The sequence below is a fragment of the Armigeres subalbatus genome, chromosome 2, assembly GCF_024139115.2.
Source record: "Armigeres subalbatus isolate Guangzhou_Male chromosome 2, GZ_Asu_2, whole genome shotgun sequence".
Lineage (NCBI taxonomy): Eukaryota > Metazoa > Arthropoda > Insecta > Diptera > Culicidae > Armigeres > Armigeres subalbatus.
Window position 1 is genome coordinate 10,780,582 of NC_085140.1, and position 26,407 is coordinate 10,806,988.

The 26,407-nt window shown below is 39.4% G+C and overlaps 1 protein-coding gene across 4 annotated transcripts in view; it reads right to left on the minus strand.

Annotated features, from left to right (window-relative positions):
- The window catches only part of LOC134217697 (protein ECT2), a 205,612-nt gene that overhangs the window by 59,897 nt on the left and 119,308 nt on the right, over positions 1 to 26,407 (minus strand). For all 4 annotated transcript variants that reach the window (XM_062696507.1, XM_062696506.1, XM_062696509.1 and 1 more), the window contains one exon: positions 12,378 to 12,603. In XM_062696507.1, the coding sequence (XP_062552491.1) occupies positions 12,378 to 12,603 (226 nt within the window). The remainder of the gene's footprint in view (positions 1 to 12,377; positions 12,604 to 26,407) is intronic.

The window sequence follows — 26,407 nt, forward strand, 5'->3', positions numbered from 1 at the left end:
TGTAGGGGTGTTCGATTCAATAATGATTGGCAAAAAAAAATGAAAACGTAAGCCATACATATTGCAATCCAAAATATTGAAACCAATAATTCATCTGTAATGCACCGAGCGACACTCGAAAATAGTTTCTAAAACGCATCGTAAATAGTGGTGCTTCCACATGATAGTCAAACTGATTACGAATTCAGGGCGGGCATACAGTCTGACAACCCAATAAATTCTACCCCACACACTCCTGCCACCTGTCGATGTTCGTTCAATCTAACGCCCAAACGCTGGCTAAGTACCGTGTAATCCACTTGGCAACAATTGTGATTCAGCGTAGCGTACCTGGCTGGCACCTCTACTTTGCCGACCACTTCCGTCCAGGATCCTGGATTGATTTTCCGCACGGAACGGGCGAGATAATAGGGGGTGTGAGTCAACAAGCAATAAATTCGCCAATAAAATAATCAACTGCACTCTGCAAAATCACTTAAACCACTTATCCGACTGGCTTGTTGAAAGCGATATACATAGTCTAGCCTTATCCTACATAGGATCATAGGATAGCGAAGACTGGAGCATTTACTTAAGCTAAGTTGCAAGGCTATGCTCTATCATTTTTCGTCTTTCGTGGCTCTACATTCCTAGTGAAATGTGTCCATTATTTCAATTCAGAGTCAATAGCATTGAGTCGATAATGTATCCAAACCGGAAAATCTTAGAACGGATTGTGAATCTAACTCGTCGCTTTCGGAATGTACACCAGAGACGATCGTAATTATGGACAGGAAAAACGTCATCGTCACTAGATATATTTTTTTTGTTTTATGCAACGAAAAAAAAGATATATTCCATACCAACAATTCCCCAATGTTCTTTAGGGTATGTACTGCACCACCATGGCGTGAGGTACATTTCAGTATGCATTGACTGTCGCTTGCGACGAAATTTATGGTCAATACATGCCACACACTTGCTCTCCATTGCGGCACAAGTATGTATCAGTAGCGAAAAACGACGCTACAAGTGCATGGCGTCTCCCTTTGGAATTTGTCTGCACCGAGCGAATTGCACATCTGCCGCTGCCGGTGACGAGTGCCGCTGCAATAATCATAAAATTAATTGTTTATCTCGCCTCGCGATCCGTTTGGTGGCGTCGGATCTACACTTGAGACTGAAAGTTTGCGATTTTTCTCCCCACAATCCCGAAACACTTCAGCATCTTAGTGCTCCTTAGCATTCAACAGCCAATGCGGAATATCGAAAGAAGATGGTTGAGTCGGTTATGTTTTTATAGAGCTTTACTACGTGCTAGTGGAATCAATGGTGAGATCTGCGGCTGCAAAACAAAACTGTCTTAAAGACGACAGTGTTGAAATTAAGTTGTTTTTTAATGTCGATGTTTTTCAATATTTTTAATTTCACATCGTGATATAATGCTAAAAATACATGATTTGCTTAGAAACATCGAGATAAATGATTACGAGTTTTATCACAAAATACTGTTGTCCGAAACCGGCGATTTTCCAATTGGGAGTGTAACACCGTGAAGAAGGACGCGCTGCTGTCTGTGGTTGATGCGGACCTCCTCGCTCAATTGGCTCCGGAGGTACGACACACAACCGAGCTGCATCAGAGAAAAGGAAACTCGAGATAGCTGTTCTGGTTGGTGTTTTGCCTCAGTGTCGGAATGTACCACAACAATACGATAGGAGAATCCAATAAAATGGCAATTTAGTGGCGGTGTATTGTCTCCATTAGCCCGTTTTCGGCACAGAACGGTATGATTGCAGATGCTTGGCAGAAACTCGTGAGCACGAAGAGAAAGCATCAATCTATGGGTATAAGGGCATCCTGTGTGGCAATAACCTTCATCAAATGGAAGCTTAATTGGATGATAGCCTTAGGGTCATCGCAAATAGGTTTACGGACTGGTTTTAGTGGATCAATACTCCACGTTAGTTTTCCGTTTTATGTTTCCTTTTCCTTTCTGCTAACAAGTTTAGTTTCAGGTTCCATAGAGTCACGATATATCGGTTGAATTATATATGAGGTCGAGACGAGTCAGCTATTGAAGTTATTAAACACGGTCAGCATTATTATGAGCCTAGTAATAATTAGAACAAGACATTATTTTGACTACTTCAAACCATCCATTATTCCACGCTCCGAAATGACGACTTAAAGTGTGGTAAAATCAGTTGTTCACTGTACTTTCCGACTATTCTGGAAGCTATAAACATTTCTTTCTCGGATGAGGAGACAGGGAAAAGGCCATTCCGCAAGGGAGCTCATCTCTTGTTAGTATTAGATACTAGAGTGAAGAATTGATGCTCACCCTTCCGCTGAGCGCGAACAGCTGGATACATCACTGTAATAATATGAATTAATTTATCCTATAAAGAAAATACATACGTTGGGATTTTTTGACGTAGGACTACGTCTGTGTTTTCTATATTGGGGTACACTGGGGAACGGAGACCGTCACGAAAGTAAGATCGACTTTGAACATTAATATCTCAGCCGTTTCATTCACGTACATGCATTGCAAGCACAGACATCAAAATCAAACATCTTGTAGGTTTGGATCGAATCCTCAGCACAAGATTTAACGTAAAGCGGACACAGCTGGTAGCAATTGCAACGGAAAACCACCGCATTGGTGATTGTCGTCAGGATGGTTGGTCAACGATGCAGCATTTTATGTAAAGTAAGGATTGATTTCCAAAGGGAGTCTGTTACGGTTCTACGCCGCCAGTGACAATGCTGAAAATTTATTCCAATGCTGGCGTCTTAGTGGAAAGTCATCGGACAATTGCAGCATGAAGTGAAATTGCAACGCAAGGTTCCAAAAAGCTTTTGGTTAAAGTTAGTTATTGGAAAAGCGCATTGGGAAAAGAAAATAAATTCTTCTCAGGACCAACATTTTCTGGTGCGCGGCATAAGACGCCGTATGCAATGACCAATCCGATCAGGAATGCATAACAAAATTATAACTCAATTCTATCATTTGTTGTTATTTAAAACAACGTGTGTTATAATTAGATAATTCGATACAAATGTGTCTTCGGCTAGTTTTATTTCACATCAAAATTATAACAACATTAGTTATGAATATTTTCACAAAATAATTGCCTACATTTCTAGTGGACATTGGAAAAAATCGGAGGTAATCACCTTCAGTATACATAACTTGAACCCGCTCGATATTAATACATAGCTGGAACAAAGTTAATTGCCTACATTATGGATGGAAATCCGGCGTGATTAGAGATGTCGCAAATTAATCGATCATCAATTAATCGATTCATCGTTGTGATAATCGATTAATTTTGAATCGATTATTACCAAACGATTAATCGATTCAATAATCGAGAGGAATCGAGAGTTATCGATTAGTTACTAATCGATTAATCAGGATTTTACGACATCATAAGGATGTCGCAATTAGATTGATTTCCTCGATTAATCGATTCATCATTGTGATAATCGATTAATTTTGTATCGATTACTATCCAACGATTAATCGATTCAGTAATCGACGAGGATCGAGAGTAATCGATTAGTTACTAATCGATTAATCGGAATTGTACGACATCTCTAGGCGTGATTGCGTACCAGATTTCTATCCGTGATGTAGGCAATTGCCTTGAAAGTAAATTTTTGTATAGAAAAATTATATCAACCTTTGTTATAATGTTGATATGAAGGTATCAACCTCTGTTTTAATTATGTTACGGCTAGAGATATTTTTGATATAATTTTTGTTATTTTAACAACTAACCAGCAACATTTATAACACATTTTGTTACAATATTTTTCTGAAATAAATAACTCCCCTTGTTATAATTTTGTTATGCGTTCTTGATCGGGAAGAGGGGAATTTACTGACAGACAAGACTATGGTGGTAGCAAGATGGAAGGGGAACTAGGATGGGTATAGTCGGGGATGCTCAAGGTATGGAACCACCAATAAGAAGGTCCTTCGTAGCTTAGTAGGGAAAGCACCTGTCTAGCGTACTGGTTTCGTGGGATCAAACCACACCGAAGGGAGCGGTCAGCCTCCAATACCTCTTCTGAACTAAATCTATCACATGTTGCGCAAATGCATAATCGAGTTTCAGACATAGTAATTAACTTCCACTCCGGGTGGCTTAATACCCTGAACATAGGCAATTAACTTTCAATGTACTGATGGAACCACCAATAATGTTAGATGAGGTTAAGAAGGCTCTGAATGAGCTGAAAAAGAGTAAAGCTGCTGGAAAGGACAAGATCCCTGTCGAGCTTCTCAAACATGGAGGTGGATGAAGGAGGATGAAGATGCTGCTGGTTGGCGTTAGGATTTCAAGCGGTCATTAATCAAAAATGTCATGTCTCCCAAATCATTTTTCAATATTTTTTTATAGATTGTCAACATTCTGATTAAGAAAAATCCAAAATTTGAAGTCTCTACGTGCTTTAGTTCCAGAGATACAAGGTGTCAAAGTCTAAAATTGGTGAAAAATTAGTCAAATTTTCAGAAAAACCCTGATTGATCCACCAAGCGGTGTTTGTGGCTTTCTCGTACATTAGATATACTAATTTCTTGGCGTGTTTTTTTGTATATAAATCGTATTTTGACCATATCTTTTGATCCCATAGTCCTAAATGGTGTGCAAAAAATAAGGTACAAAAGCGAAAAAAAAATTTAAAAATGCGGATACATTAAAATTTCTTTTAAAAAAACATAATTTGAACTTTGATAGTGAAGAACTTTTTTTTGCCAGTATTTGCAATTAGCAGAGTTAAGTCAATTTGATTTTTTTTACTGTGTCATATTGGTTAAAATGTTGGCCTAATTATCATTCCCCATTTTTTTTTTTTTTTTTTTAAGGTGAATGAATATGAAGTTCTAGGCATGATTAACAAGCAACAAAATAGTCATCCACCATTTTAAATAAACAAAAAAAAAAGTTGATCAGAGACGAACTTCCTCCAAAGTGCTATACTTAATCATTTGACGACGACTAAAAGTTGCCTTCGGTAGCAGAATCACAGGCGCGCGTCAGAGAGTGATGATGCAATAAATTTGAATGGATAGAGCACTAACAGAAACCAAGCTACCATGCCAAACGTTGATGCCACCGAAACAGTCCATTTTCGCAATTAAACCTTTCTTTTCAGAAAATGCTGGTCCTGAGAAAAACCAATTTTCCTGCCCAGTGCGCTTTTCCATTAACTAACTGACGCCACAATTTGTAATAAATTTTCAGCATCGCCACTGGGGGCGCGGGATCGCAGCAGTGCTATTTTTGTAATCAACCCTTTCTTTATATAAAATGTTCGTTGAGGTTGAATGATCTGCAGCAACACGCCAACGACTACCACCAATGCGATTGGTTTCCATTGAAAATATTACCAGCGCCTCCGTGCTGTTGTGTCCGCTCCGCTGCCATCGCTTTGATTCGTCCGCTCCGACGCATCCGCTCAGTGTGAAATCTTGCTCAAACTGGGAATTAGATCCAAACCCGCAAGTTGCTTGATTTTGATGTCTGTGTTTGTAATGCATGTTCGATAGGGTGCCAATGGAATGTATGGGAAAAATTTATCATCGAATTTCAAAAAACGACATGGCTCACAAGCAGTCTTGCAAAATGTCGTGACCATCACCAGATGATCAGACATGCAAACAAAAACCACCACGCTTTTAAACGATGTTCTTTACTGACAATCACTGCAAGCGCATCGTGACATGTAGAAGTTGACACGTGAGTACCTTAGGTAAGCGTGACACCCAGATTGACAACCACAAGCTGAGAGCCATAAAGAGCATCAGGTCGGTCAGCTGTCAAAAGTGCAGGTGAGCACCGTTATTGATTGATTTTGTTGTCATTTGATTGGACTGGCGTCATTTTTAATTGATAAATCAATAGATAAATTATTACTAAGTTTTTCAAAATTCAATCTAGACAATCTTTTGAAAAGAACCAAACTTTGTTTTGCTGAATTTTTCAAATGAACATTCAAGTGTTCTTATGGTTTATGTTGACTTTTTGTTCAATATTTTGAGAGGTGCTGTTAAAAGAAAAGTACATACATAGTTTTACCCTGGTTTTACCAAATTTGATCCAGACTATCTTTTGAAAAAGGCCAATTTTTTATTGATTTTTTCAAATAGATACAATCGAAAAACGACGCATCCTACAAAAAAAAGTTGTATGGGTGACTATCGCAAAATCAGTCAAAGTTTCTAGTTAAGAAGATATTGGAAACAATTCAAATTGCGCCCTCCGCTAAGAAAAATATTTTGTTAGAAAAACTTTTTTCCTTGAAAGTGTCAAGCTTGCGATGTATGGACGGTTGGTAGGAACATAATCACCTATCTTGAGACACAATATCATTAAAATCAAAAGGGCGTGTTTTCGCAAATTGAGTTTTAATTTTTAAAACTGATATTTATCAGTGTAGGGCTCAATTTGAATTGTTTCCAATATCTTTACTAGAAACTTTAACTGATTTTCGATAGTCACCCATACAACATTTTTTTGTAGGATGCGTCGTTTTTTGACTATATCCACTCGAAAAATCAGTAAAAAAAATTGGTCTTTTTCAAAAGATAGTCTGGATCAAATTTGGTAAAACCAGGGTAAAACTATGTATGTACTTTTCTTTTTACAGCACCCCTTAAAATATTGAACAAAAAGTCAACCTAAACCATAAGAACACTTGAATATTCCCAAAAGTTCTATTTTGGCTTCATGTATTTTTATTACAGCAAAAATCCATTAATTTCCGCTAAGTGGATTATTCCATTGCTGACGAGCGTTGATTTCGAACCAAACACCGCATAGGTCAAGTGATCATCACGATAGTCAAGATGACACGGATATGACAACCACAACCAGGGACGGGAACGGTTGACATTTCTTTTTATCATTAAATCTGCCCCGAAGTAAAAGAAAGACAAAAACACGGCAGCCGCAGCAGCAGCCACGACCAAGCAGACGACAGTCACCTTATGATTTTTTTATTTTCTCTCCCCACAATTAATGTTTCTGTACACTCATTTCACGACGTATGACCGTTTTTGGTGGTAAATGATTATTTCTCTACTCCTTGCTCATTTTAGAGACTAGAACTAATGAATTAGTACCAACGGCTAGCATTCTTTCTAGGCTTTGCGCCACAGGCAATTAAACTCGAATCTGTTCTGTTTGCGCTGCGCACGAACCGAAACAAGAAATCTGCTGACTGCACCGACGGCTCGACTCTCACGCAGCAGCAGGCAGGAACATATACAAACAGTTTGCCTCATCGGTAAAAAAAATGTCACAATGAGACGTACATTTTTTTTGGAAAACTGTTTCGGTTTGTGCGGTGCGTGAAATTTGATCGGATAAAATGTAAACATTCGCATAATCACAGTGTTTTACTGTACATTTCCCAACACTGACCACAACATCAGGAAAGTTTTTCTATCATTCATGCTGGTGATCACAGGCAGCAGAAGTGAAGACATGATGAGTGACCCAGCACTAGTTGCTAAAATGTCACTTTCATGGTGATCGTTACACCAAGCATGTGAGATCCACACTGAATTTTTTTTAGGTAACAACAGATCTTGACGTTTCATGCATTTTCAAGTAATTTGGCATCAAAAACAAAAATTCGATTTTCGACTTTTCCTTTGGTTCCCCCTTGGAAAAATTTGCATGGGTAAAAATTTCAAAACTTTGATGAATTTTAGGCACCTCCAAATCATGTCCGATTGAGCTCAAATTTAGCATGGGGTCATATTTTGGGGTAATAAAACTTGTGAGCAATTTCGTTTTTTGAAATTCGAAAATGTCATTTTCATTGGCACCCTAATGTACCGTGGATAATCAAAATTCGGACATACTCAAACTTCGGACACTCCAATTTGTGTGGGAAATTTTCAGGAATATTTCATTGAAATGTTTCATCCAGCTGAATCGAAAGGGCTCATAGTTTTAGCTTTATTTAGGATAGTTTCATTCTAGTAATCCATGTTAATTCGATGTGACGAAATAATTGAATGTCAGTCTGAACTATGTATTGATAATCATTTGCAATATTTCTTCTCAATATTGTGTAATTTGTTGTCCGAAGTTTGAAACATTGTGTCCGAAATATGAATCCAATGTTACTGCTGTCCGGAGTTTGAGTAAAACAGAAGCCGAATATTTTTATTAATCGGAAGGATTCTACACAATAATTCTTACATGTTAATCCCGTGTTACAAGGATATGCGATATGCTCTATGATTGTGATGGTAATTAGAACGGTGAGACTCAAAATGTTTGTTAACAGACTGATTTCACAACGAAAAGTGCTTAAGCGTCCGAAGTTTGAATTTGCACGGTATGTGATAGGTTGGTAAACATATTCCAAAACTTTTTATCAATTTTTGATAATAAATAATTAAAGATCAGTTTTTTTTTTCATATAATTACAAAGAAACGTTGACTCACCCTTGATCGAACGGTCCAAAAAAATTGAAAATCCATCGAGAAACGGTTGAGTTATTAAAGTTTAAGGTCTATCATATTTTCGTGACGGTCTCCGATTTTCGCAATCGTAAAGTGTACCCCAATATAGAAAAAACAGTAGTTCTACGTCAAAAAATCAGTATAAAAAGTAGACAAATGCGAAATTGCAGTATTCGTAGCGATAGCAGCGACTACTGTCCATTGCCCAAAAGCAGGTAGTCTGGTACAAAGCAAAAGGAGTCGAATCCGTATTCAAGGAGACAGTGTTGTCCTACACTCAGTGCAAAAAATTCTGCTCTTTGATTTTACTCCATCTAAACGATTTTAAAGTCTTAACTAAGTAAGTGCAACTAATAGAGGGATATTTGAATTTTCTAAATGTCATGTTAAACTATTGAAAAAATGCACACCAGAGCCATAGGAGCGCGCGCACTGAAAATACACTGGAGTGTTTTCACTGGAGTGTATTTTCAGCGCGCGCGCTCCTGTGGCTCTGGCGTGCATTTTTTTGACAGTTTGACATGACGTTTAGAAAATTCAAATATCCCTCTATTAGTTGCACTTATTTAGTTAAGACTATAAAATCGTTTAGATGGAGTAAAATCAAAGAGCAGAATTTTTTGCACTGAGTGTAGGACAACACTGCAAGGATATAGATTCTCTAAACTATTCTCAGGAAATTTCTATTGACATTTTTGGGGTTTGACAAAGGCACATTTGTGAAAGCATTTTAGGGCAACGGACTCCATCACAGGTTTAAAAAAAGAAGCCTACATCGTTGACAAATGGTCTGTGCTGACGCTTATTGAGTATCATCTGATCAATATTCCACTCATTGGCGTACGATTAAATCGATCTCGGATAAGTGACGCTGAGCTGCAGTAAAACATAGTAAAGGACTAAAAGCGAAACAATAATCATATTTTCCCAAAAACCAAAGTCGTAATGTTATTTTTAAAACCGTACTATACTTACTGGAACACCCTGTAATAAATATATCGAATTCATCGAAACTGAAAAGCCATTTCAAAAGTGTTTTTAAAAGTATCGACAACAACCGCGAGTACAAACAATCAACAAGATAGGGTATCGGCTGTATTTTGGACCGGGCTCATATTTTGGACCACCCAACTGAATTTTGTATTTAAATCACACAAAACTAAATAAAACATGCAACATTAAAATTTTATTGCAAAAAGAAACTCTCCATAAGATATTTCCTGCATTTGTTTTTTTTATAAAATATTGCAATTATTAAGAATAGTTTCACGCATTCACCCATTGTGGCTGGATTAGACCAAAACTAAGGCGACATTGTAAAATTGAAGTCAACTTTCAAAAGCTGTAAGTTTATTCGTACATAGATTTAAAACATGTGAATGATATTGTTGACTTATTTCAACCTAATTGAAACAGTTTCATATCTCAAGCAATACATTGTAAGTTTAAAATCAGTATTCTGAGGCATGTCCAAAATAGGTTCATTTTTCATTGAGCCGAACATATTTTCGACATATCTTCTTTTGAAGTTCTAGATCTCTTAAACTTTTGTTTTTACCAACCATTTGTTTCTCTAGTATCAAACCATTCATAAATTACTGTTCATACCGCATTTATAAATTACCGTTCATTGATGTAAGCCCTAGAAAAATGTCTATTAACCCAACATGTAACTGTTTTTATTATATTCATACGAAAATACTGCCTATGATCGCATATCAGTCCCACCTTTGCTGGAATTCCTACCCATATGGGACAAATATGCGATTGTGGGCAAAATAGTTAAGAATGCTCCATGACAAGAACCAATCTTTGCTTGAGCTCTCCGTCCGTGCTGCTTGCCAATGCAACAGAGTGCCGCGTTCTACGATTATGTTTCGTTTTGAAAAAGAATGTGCAAGGATCAAGGAAGAACCGGGCAACCCACTACTATCAATGGCGCAAATGCAACAGATCTGGCAAACTACATAAAAATATGGCAGGGTAGGAGTGGCCAGGTGCATACATCACGGCCATGGGCCGCACATTTGTTTTGCTTTCATAGTGCTGTACCGAGTGGTACTGAAATTGATATTAGTTTTAATACAATTAGATGGTAGATATTGTTCAAAACTTTGGAGTGCTTAGAAAAATGTATTGCTTAACAAGGACTTTCAGGATGAAACGCCGAAAATACTGAAGATAACTAATTTAATCTAATAGTAACATAGCTTTGCTAGCAATACAAAATTATTCGAGTGGTCCAAAATATGTTCAATAGGTGGTCCAAAATAAAAACAGGTGTGTGTGTGTCTCCAATCTAATCCCCACTGTCTGGCAGTGATGTTATGGAAGAGAGCTGTCTGTTTTACAAAATTTACAGTCAGATTTAGTTCGGGAGTTAGATGGTGCTAGCTCTACTGCAGCTCCAGTGACCCATTTCAGACTGCCTGGTATTTCATGACCAGTCCGAGGTCACTTTTGCTCACAATAAACCCCGCCTGTTCATGCTACCATTATTAAATGGATAATGGAGCCATAAACAAACATCCGGATTTGAAATCCAGCGCATATATAGTTTTTTTTTACCAATAAAATTATAGTATAAATATAATGAAACAATCTCACCCAGTTAATCCTTTTTCGATGAGTGACCTTTGTTGGTTTTAACATATAAGGCCATGGGGACCTCCATCCCGTAGGTGGCCAAGATGTGGTTTTCGCCAAGTTAACAGCGTCTCTGAATGTAGTAGTTTTCCATACTTCAATCACTCCGAATCTCAACGATCCGATTTTCACGCAGAAACTTTCTTGATTCGCACAAGTCACTTTAAACATATTTCACAATCCTAAATTTAATTACTGGAAATTTTACACTACAGACAAAACAAATAATCAGGATGCTTATTATTCTTCTGGGAGCTGCCATCATCCGAAACAGAAAAGATCGGGCAGTGAAAATTTTGGCATCCGCCCGTCGCGCATGGCACACTACGATCGTGGTCCAAAATAAAAACAGGTGGTCCAAAATTAAATCTCACATATATTCAGAATTTATGATAGTTTGGTTCTTTCGGTGGGATTTACAACATTTTTACCTACAAATCCTACCTAGCATTCACCACTTTGTAGTTTCATAGGAAATGGATCCAGCATTATTACAAAATCTAACTTTTATTCGAAAAATTGTTCGGCCATCTCCTAAAGCGGTCCAAAATACCTCCCTTACCCTAACTCTCTGATAATTCAATACTAAATTTTCAAAACGATTTATCTGGCTTTGTATACAAAGATTCAAACGTCGATTTGCGGAAGTTGATAGCACACCCACACAAACCAACACCATGAAGTCATAGTCATTTTGAAAATTTGGTTTTGAATTTTTACCATCGTGGTATATCTAGTTTATATGCTCTATACGCAAACACGTCATCATAGTTAATATTGAAGAGCTCGCATAAAAACTTCGAGCATTTGCTTCATCGCTCAATTGACTTAGGCTGATCATCACCGTCCCTGTAAAACATATCAAGCTGGTCAACGTACTCCAGGTACTGTTTCAAGTGCTCATGTACGAACTGGAATATTCTCAGTCACGCGATACTGGACCCTTAGCAGCTTGTAGCAATAGTACGACATATGTAAAATAACGCCGGCGAATACGTTGCACAAATTCAAGCTTTTAAATGACACATTGTATCGCGTTGAACACTCAGCACTCTCGTCGTAATTCAAACCACACAGGGGGATGGCGCACGGAGGAGAGTGAACTGTAATTTTACACCTGTCTGGTGATTGAGTAGGCGATTTGTGCACTTTTACGTTTTGTGTAATGATGCAGTAATCGAATAATTATTTGCCACTAGATGACACGCGAACATGTTTAAAAATGTATTTATGATTCAACTATTAACCACTTACCTATGCTTGGAGCGATAAATTGTATCGTACACGGGGCCATCGAATTGATTTAGGACGAAGTATGTCACCGTGCTGGTGTCGGTCAGGTACTCGGTGCCAGTTTCCGACAGGACGAGTGGCAACTTCAACGAATGGGCTGCGGCTAGGACGGCCTTGTCGTTGGCAACCGCACCGACCAAACAGATGCGCACTTGCTCCCGTGAAGGCGGAGGCGATATCGACATAGCTGTGGAACAAACAGAAACGGGGAGATAAATTGGGATTAGTTATGGCCCGGTTATTAATTATGGAACCGTTTAGGTAATCGTCTGAACGACAACGCACCGGTTATGCTAGATGAGATGCAGGAAAAATGGTAATTAAATAGTTAATGTGTGAACATAATTAGCTTGAGATCGGGACGGTGTAATCCCATGAATTCAAATTAATTCGCTTACGATATTACCGCTTCTACGATGTTATCTCCTGCACTGCCAGCAACTCCGAGGAAAAGTGCATGAGATCTAAGTAGAACATGCAGGGTGAGGAGTATTCCGGAAGTCGAGAATGAACGCAAGTGAGTAAAGATGTCGGTGATGTGGAAGAGCTCCTGGTGTCAGAGCACTTCATACCAATGATCCGCTAAATGATTTATGATGCAGGTTATGAGCGGAGAATGAGCCAAGCGGGGAAAAAAATCTATAGAGATGGCTTCAAACAAGAGCTTGTATTCGCGAACGCTGAAGTTTATAGCTAGCTGGTTCCTCATCACGACGGCGTCCATTAATTATCATTAGCTCGTTATAATGATATCACAAGTTTATTGTTTCAGTTAACGGCGCCACTCAATCGTTCTATCGGAGACTGTTTCATGACAAAGTGAATTATTACTGCCGCATGCTTGAAAATCACGAGGCATCCGGTCTCTACAACAGCATTCTTCTTGTGCAACAAACCGGCGAATGTATGAACAATTGGTCAAAATCGATGCAGTTTCAAAGTCGTTTACAATCAAATCACACAAAATTTCGTCACATGCTTAGCAAGACAATCCGCTCCGAAGTGCATACTCGTCGGTAAATGGCTTTGATGAGCGATCTGATACCATTGTTTTCAACAAACCACCGCCCACAATGGTTGTGTATCTTCTGAGTATGCTTCGGATGTTAATGCTATCCGGTATCAGACGATTGAAGTGTACAGACATTGGGTTATGTTGCCACCACACCACTAAGTACTAGCTCTCGTAACACGATATTGCACTTCTTGAATTATGCGGATTTAGATTTCAAAGTGGACAAAAGTGAAATTGTGGTCTGTGGATGGGGTAATGTGTACCTAAAACATTGATGATGATGACTTAGTGGTTGATGATAGCCTCTTAAAGTGACGACAAAGCAACCGTTCCAAACGGCGGCTGACGTAGTTTTCGTAAATTTGTGCTAATCATGGGATCAAATTGTTTTGCCGAGTGGTGAAAATGGACCACCATGGTTGGCGTGGGCCTCGAATTCATTGAACCGATATGGCGTGGGTTGATCATTATTTAATTAAATATTCATTCGGTCTAACCGTGCATAACTAAAAACAACGCATTAAAGCTCGCGCAATCTCGAGCGTTTTTTAACGTATTGTTCGGGATTATGTGGATTTTATTAGAACTGCAATCAGCTCGATATTTAAAGACACGTGGAGAAGACTATTTGACTACTTATGGAGGGGAACTGTTTCTCTGATACAATTTACTGGGTGAGTGACTTGCTATTGGGTTCCAGAAATCTGCATATGCCAGTTTATCTTGATTTATGATTGAATTTATATTGACACATTCTGATGCGTTTTTATTTCCGAATCCAGGATGAAATTTAATGCAAATAATGTACAATCTGTGGATTAAATCAGCATTGAAAAGCGGAGGCAAAATATTGATCATGCCGCTAGCTCTGCAAAATACATTGACCAAAGCATCACTGCTAATGAAGGAAAATATTAATATAAACGTCTATCAATTTTTCACAATATTTGTAAATAAAATTTTGGATGTTATAAGGGCTGGTAGTTGGAAAACCTTTTTATCTCTTCTTTGTAGTATGACAGATGAAAAATTTAAAAAAATCAATTATTACAATTTATAGCACGATTTTTTACTGCTGAGAAAAATACAGACAAATTATATATGCATTCCAGAATGTTATAAAAATTGTAGGTATAGATATTTTGATAAATTTTTGGATTTTTTCGGACTTTGATTTAAATATATTGGCACGGTAAATGCTGGGCAATGCGTGCCTTTGGTACTTCGGGTACCTGAAGAAAAAAAAATTGGCTATAATGAGTGGTCCTTTCCTTAGCCTCTTGCACAGCAACTCCTATCCCTACCTCCTCGTGGTGCCAGCTGAGCTCCAAAATTTGAACCCACAACCCCCTTGGTATGGAGCAGAATCGGTAGTTATATGACCACCAAGCACGGTCGGACTTTGCCGGAAGGGGGCCTCGGGGTCGATAGTTTTCGGGGGGAAGGGGCTAAGAAAAAGGTGAATTTTGGTACATAAGGTTTGGGGGGAGGGGTGTCGAGGCCGTCCGGAGTATGAAATCCAATGAAGCTCCCGAAGTCGGTGGCATTTCAGTGGAGATGTTCTGAGGGGTCACCATGCTATTTGCGCAAATGTTGCATCAACTATTCTGCAATATGTGGGACACCGCGACTTATCTGGCCGACTGTATGTAGGGCGTCTTAGTTAAGGTCCCGCAAATATGGGGATCTGAATGCATGCGTTCTCAAAGTTCTGTGCAAAGTTATCCTAAATCGGATACAGGATAAAATTGACACAACTCTCCGACGGCCGCAGGTAGGATTCCGCCTCGGAAGAACATGTGTTGACCTTTCGTACCATCCTGGAGCAGGTTAACGAATTCCAAGAGTCCCTCTATTTGGTATTCATTGACTACTAACGGCAAATGCTGGGTGAAGCGTACCATTGGTACTTCGCGTACCTGAAGGAATAAAATAGACCCCATTTTGCGGTCCTTAGCCTCTTACTCAGCAACTCCTATCCCTACCTCCTCGTGGCGCTGGCCACTGGATAAGAGCAACTTTAGGGAAGATCGGGTAACCAACTCCGGTGGAAACTATGGTCGTATGCTGACAGGCAAGGGGGAATCGCTCCTCTCTGGAGGTGCAAATCTGATCGAGCGTCTGTTCTCCATGTTAGGAGCGGCTCACAACAGCGTCTGTTCCCCATGTTAGGGGCGGCTGATCATCGTCCGAGTGCCAGCGAGGGACTCTAAACTAAACTGTGCACATCAAGCTGCATCGTGTCAGCATCGAGAAGGCGGCCCCTTCAACGCGATGTAGCTAGCGCAACCCTGGTAAGGTAGCCTACCGAAGATTCTACAGTAGAAAGAAAAGCCAAAATTAGAGGAAACGGTTTGACGAGGCTGGACGAGGTTAAGAAGGCTCTAAACGAGCTGAAAAACAGTAAAGCTGCTGGGAAGGACGAGATCTCGGTCGAGCTTTTCAAACACGGAAGTGAGCAGCTGCATCAATCAATCCACAGCATTATCAAAAAATATGGGAGGATGAAAAACTGCATGCCGGCTGGTTGGATGGCCTCATATGCCCAATCTATGAAAAAGGGCACAGACAGAGGGATCACCCTTCTGAACTCGGCGTGCAAAATCCTGTCACGTATCCTGTTTAACAGACTGAGACTGCTTGAGGAGTCCTTCGTCGGCGAATACCAGGCAGGTTTTCGTGAGGGCCGATCAACGACGAATCATATGTTTAGTCTGCGGATGATCCTTGATAAATTCCGGGAGTACAACTTGCAGACTCACCATCTGTTCATTGATTTCAAAGCAGCGTACGATTCAGTGAAGAGAAATGAGCTGTGGCAGATAATGTCCGAACATGGTTTTCCGGCGAAACTGATTAGACTGATACGTGCAACGCTGGATGGCTCGAAATCAAGTTTTCGGATTGCAGACGAAATGTCAACCTCGTTTGTGACCTTAGACGGATTGAAGCAGGGTGATGCACTTTCGAATTTATTGTTCAACATTGCAACATTCAACATTGGGGGCGCTATTAGCAGATCTGGCGTGCAAAGGAACGGCATTATCACCACACGATCGCATATGCTCCTGGGTTTTACGGACGACATCGACCTCATTGGAATCGATCGCAGAACAATAGTGGAGTCTTTTGTCCCACTGAAGAGGGAGACGGCGAGGATAGGCTTAACCATGAACTCCACCAAGACAAAGTAGATGGTGGCAGGTAGAGATAAAGCCTACATCAGACTGAAAAGTGAAGCTAAACGGATTGGACTAGTCATCAACACGTCGAAGACGAAGTACATGATAGGAAGAGGCTTAATAGAGGGCAATGTAAGCCACCCATCACGAGTTTCTACCGAGGTGGTTGAAGAATTCGTGTACTTGGATTCATTGGTGACCGCTGATAACGATACCAGCAGAGAAATTCGGAGACGCATCATGGCAGGAAATCGTACGTACTTTGAACTCCGCAGAACGCTCCGATCGAATAGAGTTCGCCGCCGTACTGACAATCTACAAAACGCTTATAAGACCGGTAGTTCTCTACGGACACGAGACCTGGACGATGCTCGTGGAGGACCAACGCGCACTGGGTGAGTTTTCGAAAGGTAAGTGTTGCGTACCATCTATGGTGCGGTGCAGATGTCGGACGGTACGTGGAGGAGGGGAAAGAACCACGAGTTGCATCAGCTGTTGGGAGAACCATTCATCGTTCACACCGCGAAAATCGGAACACTGTGGTGAGCCGGGCACGTAGTCAGAATGTCGGACAGTAATCCGGTGAAAATGATTCTCGACAACGATCCGACGGGAACAAAAAGGCGAGGTGCACAGCGGGCAAGGTGGATCGATCATGTGGAGGACGATTTGCGGACCCTCCGCAGACTGCGTGGTTGGCGAAGTGCAGCCATGGATCGAGCTGAATGGAGAAGACTTTTATGTGCAGCACAGGCCACTCCGGCCTTAGTCTGGTAATAAATAAAATAATCTGCTGCCGAAAGTTTATGTGAAAATTGCTCAAATACTGAAAAAATGAGATAGAGTAAAGCAGGGCAAATTTACGCACCAACATTTCAAAAGGTCGAAACTGCTTTTTTAAACAAAAACTTCTCCCGTCGCTGGTGGGCTAATTTAAGTCCACCCACGCAATCCAACGCCATGTATGAAATACGAGAATTCGCTGCTTTAATCAGTGGGGTTGGATTGCCTGGGTGGACTCAAATTAGCCCACCGGGAGGAGTGTTGTCTCAGATTAACTTTTGATAGGAATGCTTTAAAAGTTTGATTTAGTATCAAGTATGTAACCTATGTTATTGTCTTAGATATTTCTTACTACATTTCGGTTATAATCTATTTGAATTTGAAAATAAGAGAGTTATGGGGAGGGAATCAAATGCGCACACTTGCCCCGTGTGTGGGGTAAGTGTGCGCATTTCGCTGGCGAGAGTGCGCACAAGAAAGATTGGCTGATTTTCCATAATTATTGTAACAATTTTCGTTCCGTGATCAGTAATGTTAAAAGGCAACTATTTATAATCCATTTGGTCAAGGTTTTACGTAGCTAGAACACTCCCTTTTAAATTGTGAGCCTTTTATTCGATCATTGAAATTATTGTGATTATTTTCATGTTGGTAGATCAATAACCCTAAAGTAGGTAATTAACATACGTTTGGACACTTGAAGCGTTGAAATTAACTTCGCACACTCTCCCCAGCAGTACTTTTGGAGTAAATTAATTTTTACAAAAATCTATTAATTTTGTCCAGAAAAACAAACCGATACTAGTATTTCAAGTTAGCAGCAATAGCAGCGAGCAATAGTTTTTCAAATGGCGAATTTTCAAAGTAATGAAATTTTAATAACATTTTATACAAGAAACCAAGGATGTTATCGATCATTTAGTAATTTGCGTTCGATCATTTAGTAGTTTGTCAATAACTCATTCCAGATGCTGAATTTCAAAATATGTTGTATGGTGGACTTCTAGTGGGAAGATTTTTCTACAACTCTGCCTAATGGTTCGTTGTTAGAATTCAACTCATAACGGAGTTATAGCGCTAGTTACAGTAACTTAAACTAAATGATTGGAATTTCGTTATCATTTAGTCTAAGTTACTGAAACTATAGCTGTAACTCCGTTACTAGTGGAATTCAAACATTTGGCAGAGTTTTTTTTTGCATTTTTTTTTGTATGATGACCGTGCATTTCGTAGTTGCTACTCCGTGATCGACCAGAACAATCGCAATTGCACAAGGAACCAATGGATGGAAGCATGTGATTTGCACTCCAACCTCAATGTGCACAGTCCGAGAGAGCTCTAGTATTTTGGAAGGTCGATAACGGCGCTGGCCACGTCCTCACGGTCATCGGGGATGGGAAGGAATTGATGATGCAGTCACTCGCCCACTGCAAGCCGAGAACACCTCTGCACTCGCCACGAGTTCCTGCGGAATTGGAATCTGGGGGTTAGGTTTTATGGCATAGGTTCGTGTCTTGGTTAACGGGTTGCCAATGTGATAGCAATGAAAGGGTGGTGTAGTATTCTAATTCGATGCCGAAACGAACTTTTTCGCTCATTTCGAATTCTAACAGTTACCTGCTAGAACTAATCAAGTTGTAGTTATAGGGGGATAGAAGATAGAAATGGTATGAAAGCCCATTTCCAGTTCTAGCGATTGCTAGAACATGAGAATTATATGAAAAGATACAAAGTAGGAGAATGGACGGGCGTAGGATTGAACCCACGACCTCCTGCGTATGAGGCAGAAGCGGTAGCCATATGACCACCAAGCCCGTTACAACGAACCATTTGGCAGAGTTGTAGAAAAACCTTCGCACTAGAGATCCATCATACGACATATTTTGAAATTCAGCTTCTGGAATGAGTTATTGACAAACTACTAAATGATCGAATGCAAATTACTAAATGATCGATAACATCCTTGCAAGAAACTTCAAAAAAAACTGATAAAAATACAAATTACCTTATATCTCTTCCAAACAACAACGGAAATGTTCCTTTTCCTATACACGATAAGTGGCCTAATGATGTGCCAAATACATATAGTATTAACCATTTATTCTGCTCATGATTCTAGAGAGCTCTAGTGCACACTCTTACCCCATGCGCAAACTTACCCCGCTGTACACTGCGTTACGCAGATATAATTTAAAAAATCATGAAAAGTATTCGTGATGTGCCTTTTTTTTAAACAAGATACTGATTCTAGAAATCAAGAATCTTTTCCATTTCTGAGGGTTGTCTAGTCAACCCATGAAACTTCTAAAATGGTAAGAATCACAATCTTGATATTCTAGTTACATTTTCCAGATTTTCAAGAAATGTTCAAGGTGTTAAAAACAATATTTGAAAATTGGTCAATCTATTCGAGTATTTGAATTCTTTAAATGCTGGGCGGACGAAGATATGCTTCAAAAGCCAGCTTCCAATGCTTCTATGGCATGGAACAATTACAATTCCTCAAATTGATCAAGTAGTCGAGACCCCGTATCATGTAGACGAATCTTTATTGTCTGGAAAATAGTTCTCTCATTGTAAAGGAGAAGGATATCACTTTTTATTGGCAAAATTCTTATCTAGAACTGTAAAAATGATGATGTGGAATTTAATAGTGTGAGATCTGAAAATGAGAAAAAAAAACTTTTGAAGCTTGTCATAAGGCGAGCTTGCATCATCTCATTTAGTTCTACCACTTGATTGTAACTTTACAGATATGTGTTTCGGTACCTCAGTACCACAAAAAGAAAAAAGAGAGCAGCCCAAAAAAGTTACAAAATCTTTAGAAAGGGACTTGCTTCTAGGCCTGCGATCTCCTAATAGTTTCACATCTGCAATACATTATTTAAAGATATGTTTGTTTAGTAGATTTCGAACGCTCTAAAAACTGTGGATGCTCAACTACCAAACATTAATAATTTACTTTTCTACACAATTCCCCACTTTTTGTGAAAATTGTGAAGAATATTCCGTGAAAATTCTATTATTTTTGCATGAACCGTAAATATTCAGAAATTTTTTTCGTGCTATTTCCGAAGAATTTCTCGTAAAAATTTTGCAGAACTCTCTGTGAAAATTCCGATTAATATCCAGTAGAAATTACGATAACTTTTCCGTAGAAGTTTCAGAGATTTCTCGAGAAATATAAAAATAATTTTTCGATGAATTCCTGAAAATTCAAAGAAATCTTCATTGGAAATTAAGAATCAGAAGCTCAGCCAAGTCGAAAAAAGTACGAGACACTAAAGACGTCCTCACTAAGTACTAACTCGTATTATGACATTCCACTAAAAGCTCTAAATAATTTTCTATTCAATTTTTTATTACCACGTTTCCGCAAATAGTAAGAAACAGCAACACACTCAAGCTTCGAATCGTTAGAGTCGCAAACCATCCATAATTCCGTTTTATGTCATAATCCAAACGAGTCATCATCCATATGAAACATACCATCTGCTGAAAGCACTTTGCATCACTTCCTTCATTTCTGCGTGAACAGAGTGTCGAACAGTAACGGCGATCCGACCAAATCTTATCAAATGCAAGCGCGTGGCACGGCCACTCGCTTGCTTAAGCACATCAAAATCCGACCGAGTGACGTTCCTCCTCATAAGCTGTAATTTAATAGTTCAATTAATTAAATCTAACCTCCAGCAGCACCACCCCGTGGAGACAAAACATCATCAATCAAACACCTCACAACGCGTAACGAACGGGCGGTGTGCTGTTCGGTATCGAAATCATCGGACGTGCCAAACAAGGGGCAGCACACCGTAACCACTAAATCGTCGAAATTTGAGACAACATTGCATTTCACGGACACAACTATTTACGAAGAAATCCGAAAACAAAAACAATAATACTCCCAACAGAAGAGCAAGGTTTATGGTGCATGGAATTATGGAAAATGGACGGTGAGGAAATGTTGAGATGATGTTCGAGATAATCAGCGTAGTTTAAAAACACTTTGTTGCCGAATTAAATGACTTTCATGATGAATTGGTTCGGACCTACTGGAACGTGAATATTTGTGTTTCCGCTTATGAAATGAACTTGTAGTAATCGGGTAAGTTAGACGTATTTAAATAATAAATAGAAAGCTTTAGCACCTTTATTTGGCACCTATATTGCATTAAATTTCTGTAGCTCAAGGCTGATGGTTATAGATTTCTATTTTTAAAATACATTTCTACAGTCATGTTATCTGATATGCCACAAAACAATTGGAATGCACCCAAAATAAGTGGATGGTTATTTATATGGCATAATATTTTGTGCCTAACTAAAAGGCACATACTTTGACAAATAATATATTCCATCTTTCTTACTACACATAAGTGCACTCCTTAATGCATTTCATGTATCGCACAAAATTTATTAACCCATACACCAGCTGCTGCCGCTAGAAATGTTGCGTTGGCTTGGTCCGATCGCCTGCAGAATGCTCATATGTAGTGCCGTCTGCCAGCCGAGGATGCGTCGTCACTTTTGAAATAGAACGGCCGCTCCCAAGCAGGCCAACTCGAGATTGAACTCGAACCGGAAAGTGTTACTTTATAAAATCAATATTACCCTCTGTCGTACAGCGCTCATAAAGCTCTGGAGCATAGTTGTCGAACACATTAGTGGCACTTGTAGGCGAGTGCAGGCACCGACGACGGGGGCAAGAAAGTGTTCACAACTTTGAACCGCATCGTGCACCACCGAGAGACGTACTTCGACTATGTGTCCCTTTGATCCTGACCTTAATCCTCCTAGTCCACAGGGAACAAAGATGTATGGGTGCTCGAAGACTAGCCGGTAGCGTTCGAGGCATAATCTTCTCTCAGCCGCTCCAACGACTCCATAATTCTCCAATTTATTCTTCCGAAAGGACCGTGCCACTTGCTAACGACATTTATGCCATCGGGCTATAGCCTGCACCCGGGATCCCAGGTACTGGATTTAACTTCAATTCATTTTGTAGATTGTTTCTACACTCTGTCAATCCGTATGCTGCTCCAGAGTGGGAGAGCATTATGGAGAATTATTGGATTGTGTATTATTTGTTGGAATAGGTTGGTCGGGGTGGTGCGGCGGCACTGCAGAAGGGGATAAACCATTATTTTAAGCAGCACTTTCGCACGTTTGTGAAGCTCGTATTTCGAGAGGCACTCAAGTGAACAACAGCATTCTGTCGAAATCAACGTTTTCCGCTCGGAATGGAAGATGCTCAATGATAAATGAGAGCCTTGATTAAAATGACCTCGGTGGTATTGGCGCGACGAAAACTTGGGTGGTTGCGCAGCACTTCTGCATGTATGGCATAATTCGAATTGTTTTAGATAGCTTTTAGATTCAACTTCCGTAAACTACTGTTCATTGAGACCATTAAAAAGCATACTGTACCTGCATCTTTCTTAATTAGAAAGTTACATAGGGTTGCTGCTTCTAGACTTTATCTCATAGATCCGATATTCATCCCACAAAAACGAAGCAATGAAAAGGAATTAGAGTTGTTTCTTATTTTCGTTAATTTGTTCAGCAGTGACCATAAAAATGAATTTGTGTCTGTCTGCCTACTTATAAGGGAATATCCATAAAGTACGTCACGCAAAAATTGGCGATTTTCAAACCCCCCCTCCCCCCTTCGTCACGTTTTTTGTAACAAACCCCTAACATTTTTATATGGATCGTCACGCTGCACCTCCCCCTCCCCCTAAAGGCGTGACGTACTTTGTGGACGGCCCTTAAAGAAAAAACCACATTCACCATTGCCTTAATTTGGACAATGTTTAGCAATACTTTTAGCCCCAACTTTTAGAGAATGAATCATATCCATATTAATATCATATTAATCCGGGCAAACACTTACTATTAAATCCGGGCAAGTGCCTTTTAAAAAAAGGGATCACATCCACCATTGCCTTAATCCGGGCAAGTGCCTACTTTTAAAGAAGGAATCATATCCCCCATTACCTTAATCCGGGCATTTGTCTGCTATGCCCTGTTTATGCATGTTTTCTACGAAATTATTACGGCGTTATACCAAATAGGTGAGAGACGGTCAATATGCGCCCCTAAGCAAATCTTCGAATTTAACGATGATAACAATCGAAATTATATACTTCCAATGTGCTAACCAATAATTTAACTTACCATCTATAATACGGGATAAAAATTTGGACGAAAAACCAATTATATTCCGAGAAAAAGATTTTATGTTGAAGCGCTGCATTTTCTTGCAAATTCGAACCAGGCGGGTTGAAACGCGCCACCCCGAGGCTAAAACGCGCCAGCCTAAAAATGTAAACAAACAGCAGTGAACTGACAGAAGAATCAAGTATCAGTTTATGAAAAGTCCTATTCTCGTTTCCACTGCAATGAAAGCTTATGAAATGTAATTTTTTTTTTGCTAAATTTTCGTGTAACTAGTTGATGTGTGCATACAAGATATGTTTATTCTTTAATTTATTTGGTGGGCGCATGTGACCTTGTGCATTACGGAGCCAAATCACGATTTTATGCGCACGGTACATGTATCACGCTTCCAAGAAGTGAGATCTTAACTGCCGCTAACCGCAAGTCAGACTTATCTGTATATGGCGCCCATATACAGATAAGTCTGACTTGCGGTTAGCGGCAGTTAAGGTCTACATGAGTAACCAACGATCTGCTTCGCACTGCTTCGAAGGTGATATATGCCCTTTGTGATACGTAGCCATAGAATGTGTTCACATCACAGATTCTTGATAGTCCAAGAAATCTCTGGATTAAGGCCATAAGGTCTATAGAAGCAACAAAAAATCGATCGGACGGTTTTAAACATTGTACATGTCCTTTATGACACATAGAATAGAATGCGTACCCAGCATAGGTTCTTGGTCGTCCAAGAAATCCCTGGAATAGGCCTTTAGATATACACGCGGAACCAAAGATTTATTAGATTGTTTCTAATATAGGACTTGCCCTTTGTGATGCACAGAATATAATGTGATCATAGTATGAGTTCTTGGCCATCCAAGAAATCCCTGGAATAGGCGTTTTGGTCTAGATGCGGAACCAAAGATTATTTACTTGGATTGTTTCAAATATGGTACATGCCCTTTGTGATGCATATAATGGAATGTAATGAAATAAGGCCTTTAGATCTACATGCGTAACCATTAGGGTGGCTCAAATTAGTATGGGTAAAACTTTTTTCAATTTTTTTGATGAGCCGCCCTCTTATTCGGTTCTATTTGATGCCCTGATGCTCTGGACAAAATTTCAGCCAAATCGGTCAACGTTTGGGCGGTGCTAAACTCGTTGTAAGTTTATATGCAAAAATGTATGCAGAAACATCCAAAAACTGTAAATTGCAGTTGTACGGCACAACTTACGAAGAAGCACTATGATACTCATTCAGATCTTGAAGAATTTAATACAGAATGTTATGCAGAAAACCGCGAGAAGATTAGAGTTTGCCCGGCTTAGTTATTAGCATTTCTCTGAAGTGGGGTTTGAGCAAATTTCGTTTCTTTTACCTTTGAAAAGAAATAAATTCACCCCTACAACACTCCAGTAAAATGCTAATATCTTTGCCTAACAAACTCGAATCTTCTCGCGGTTTTCAGCATAACATTCTGTATTTAATTCTACATGAACTGAATGAGTATCATTGTTCTTGATCGTAAATTGTGCTGTCCAACTGCAAATCACTGTTTTTGGATGTTTGTGCATACATTTTTCCATATAAACTTCCAACGAGTTTAGCACCGCCCAAACGTTGACCGATTTGGCTGAAATTTTGTCCAGAGCATTAGGGCAACAAATAGAACCGAATAAGAGGGCGGCCCATCAAAAAATTTGAAAAAGCTTTTTTTGAGCCACCCTAGTAACCATAGATCAATTGGATTGATTCAAATATGGTACATGTCCTTTGTGATGTATAGAATAGAACGCGTTCCAAGCATAGTTTCTTGGTCGTCGAAGAAATTCCTGGAGTAAGCCCTTAGGTCTTCATGCGCAACTATATATCAAATGGATTGTTCCAAAACTAGCACATGCTCTTTATGATATATAGAATAGAACGCGTTCCCAGCATAGGTTTTTGGTCAACAAGAAATTCCTGAAATAAGGCCTTTAGATGTACATAAGTAACCATAGAGCAAATGGATTATTTCAAATATGATACATGCCCTGTGCCTATGCACCACAAAGGGCAATTCATTTTTGTTTTGTAGTAGATCTTAAGACCTTGCTATGTCTTGGATAACCTATGCCGTAGATACATCATATTCTATAATTAAAAATGAGCATGTACCACATTTAAAATCGATCGATTTATCTTCGGTTACTCGTGTAGACTTGTGTGCCAATCTCAAGGGATTTCTTGGATGATCAATAACCACTGCCGCTAACTTATTCTATTCTACACATCCAAAAGGGCATGTACCACATTTAAAATAGTCCGATACATCTTAAAGTGACACGTGTAGATATAAAGGCCTAACTCCAGGGGTTTCTTGAACGACCCAGAATCTCTCACGATGCCTCATTCTATTCTAACTATCCAAAAGGACTTGTGCCATAATTTAAACAGTCCGACTGAGCTTTAATTACGAGTGTAGATCTGAGGACCTAACTCCATGGATTTCTTGGATGACCGAAAACCTCTGCCGTTGACTTATTCTATTTTACACACCCAAAAGGGCATGTATAACATTTAAAATAGTACGAGAAAACTTAAGTGACGCGTGTAAATCTTAAGGCCTAACTCCAGGGGTTTTTTGAATGACCCAGATTTTTTTACGATAGTTTATTCTACTCTAACCATCCAAAAGGACATGTCACATAGTTTAAACAGTCCAACTGAACTTTTGTTACGCGTGTAGATCTGAGAACCTAACTCCAGGGATTTCTTGGATGACCGAAAAATTCTGCCGTTGACTTATTCTATTCTAACCATCCAAAAGGGCATGTACCACATTTAAAATAGTACGAGAAATCTT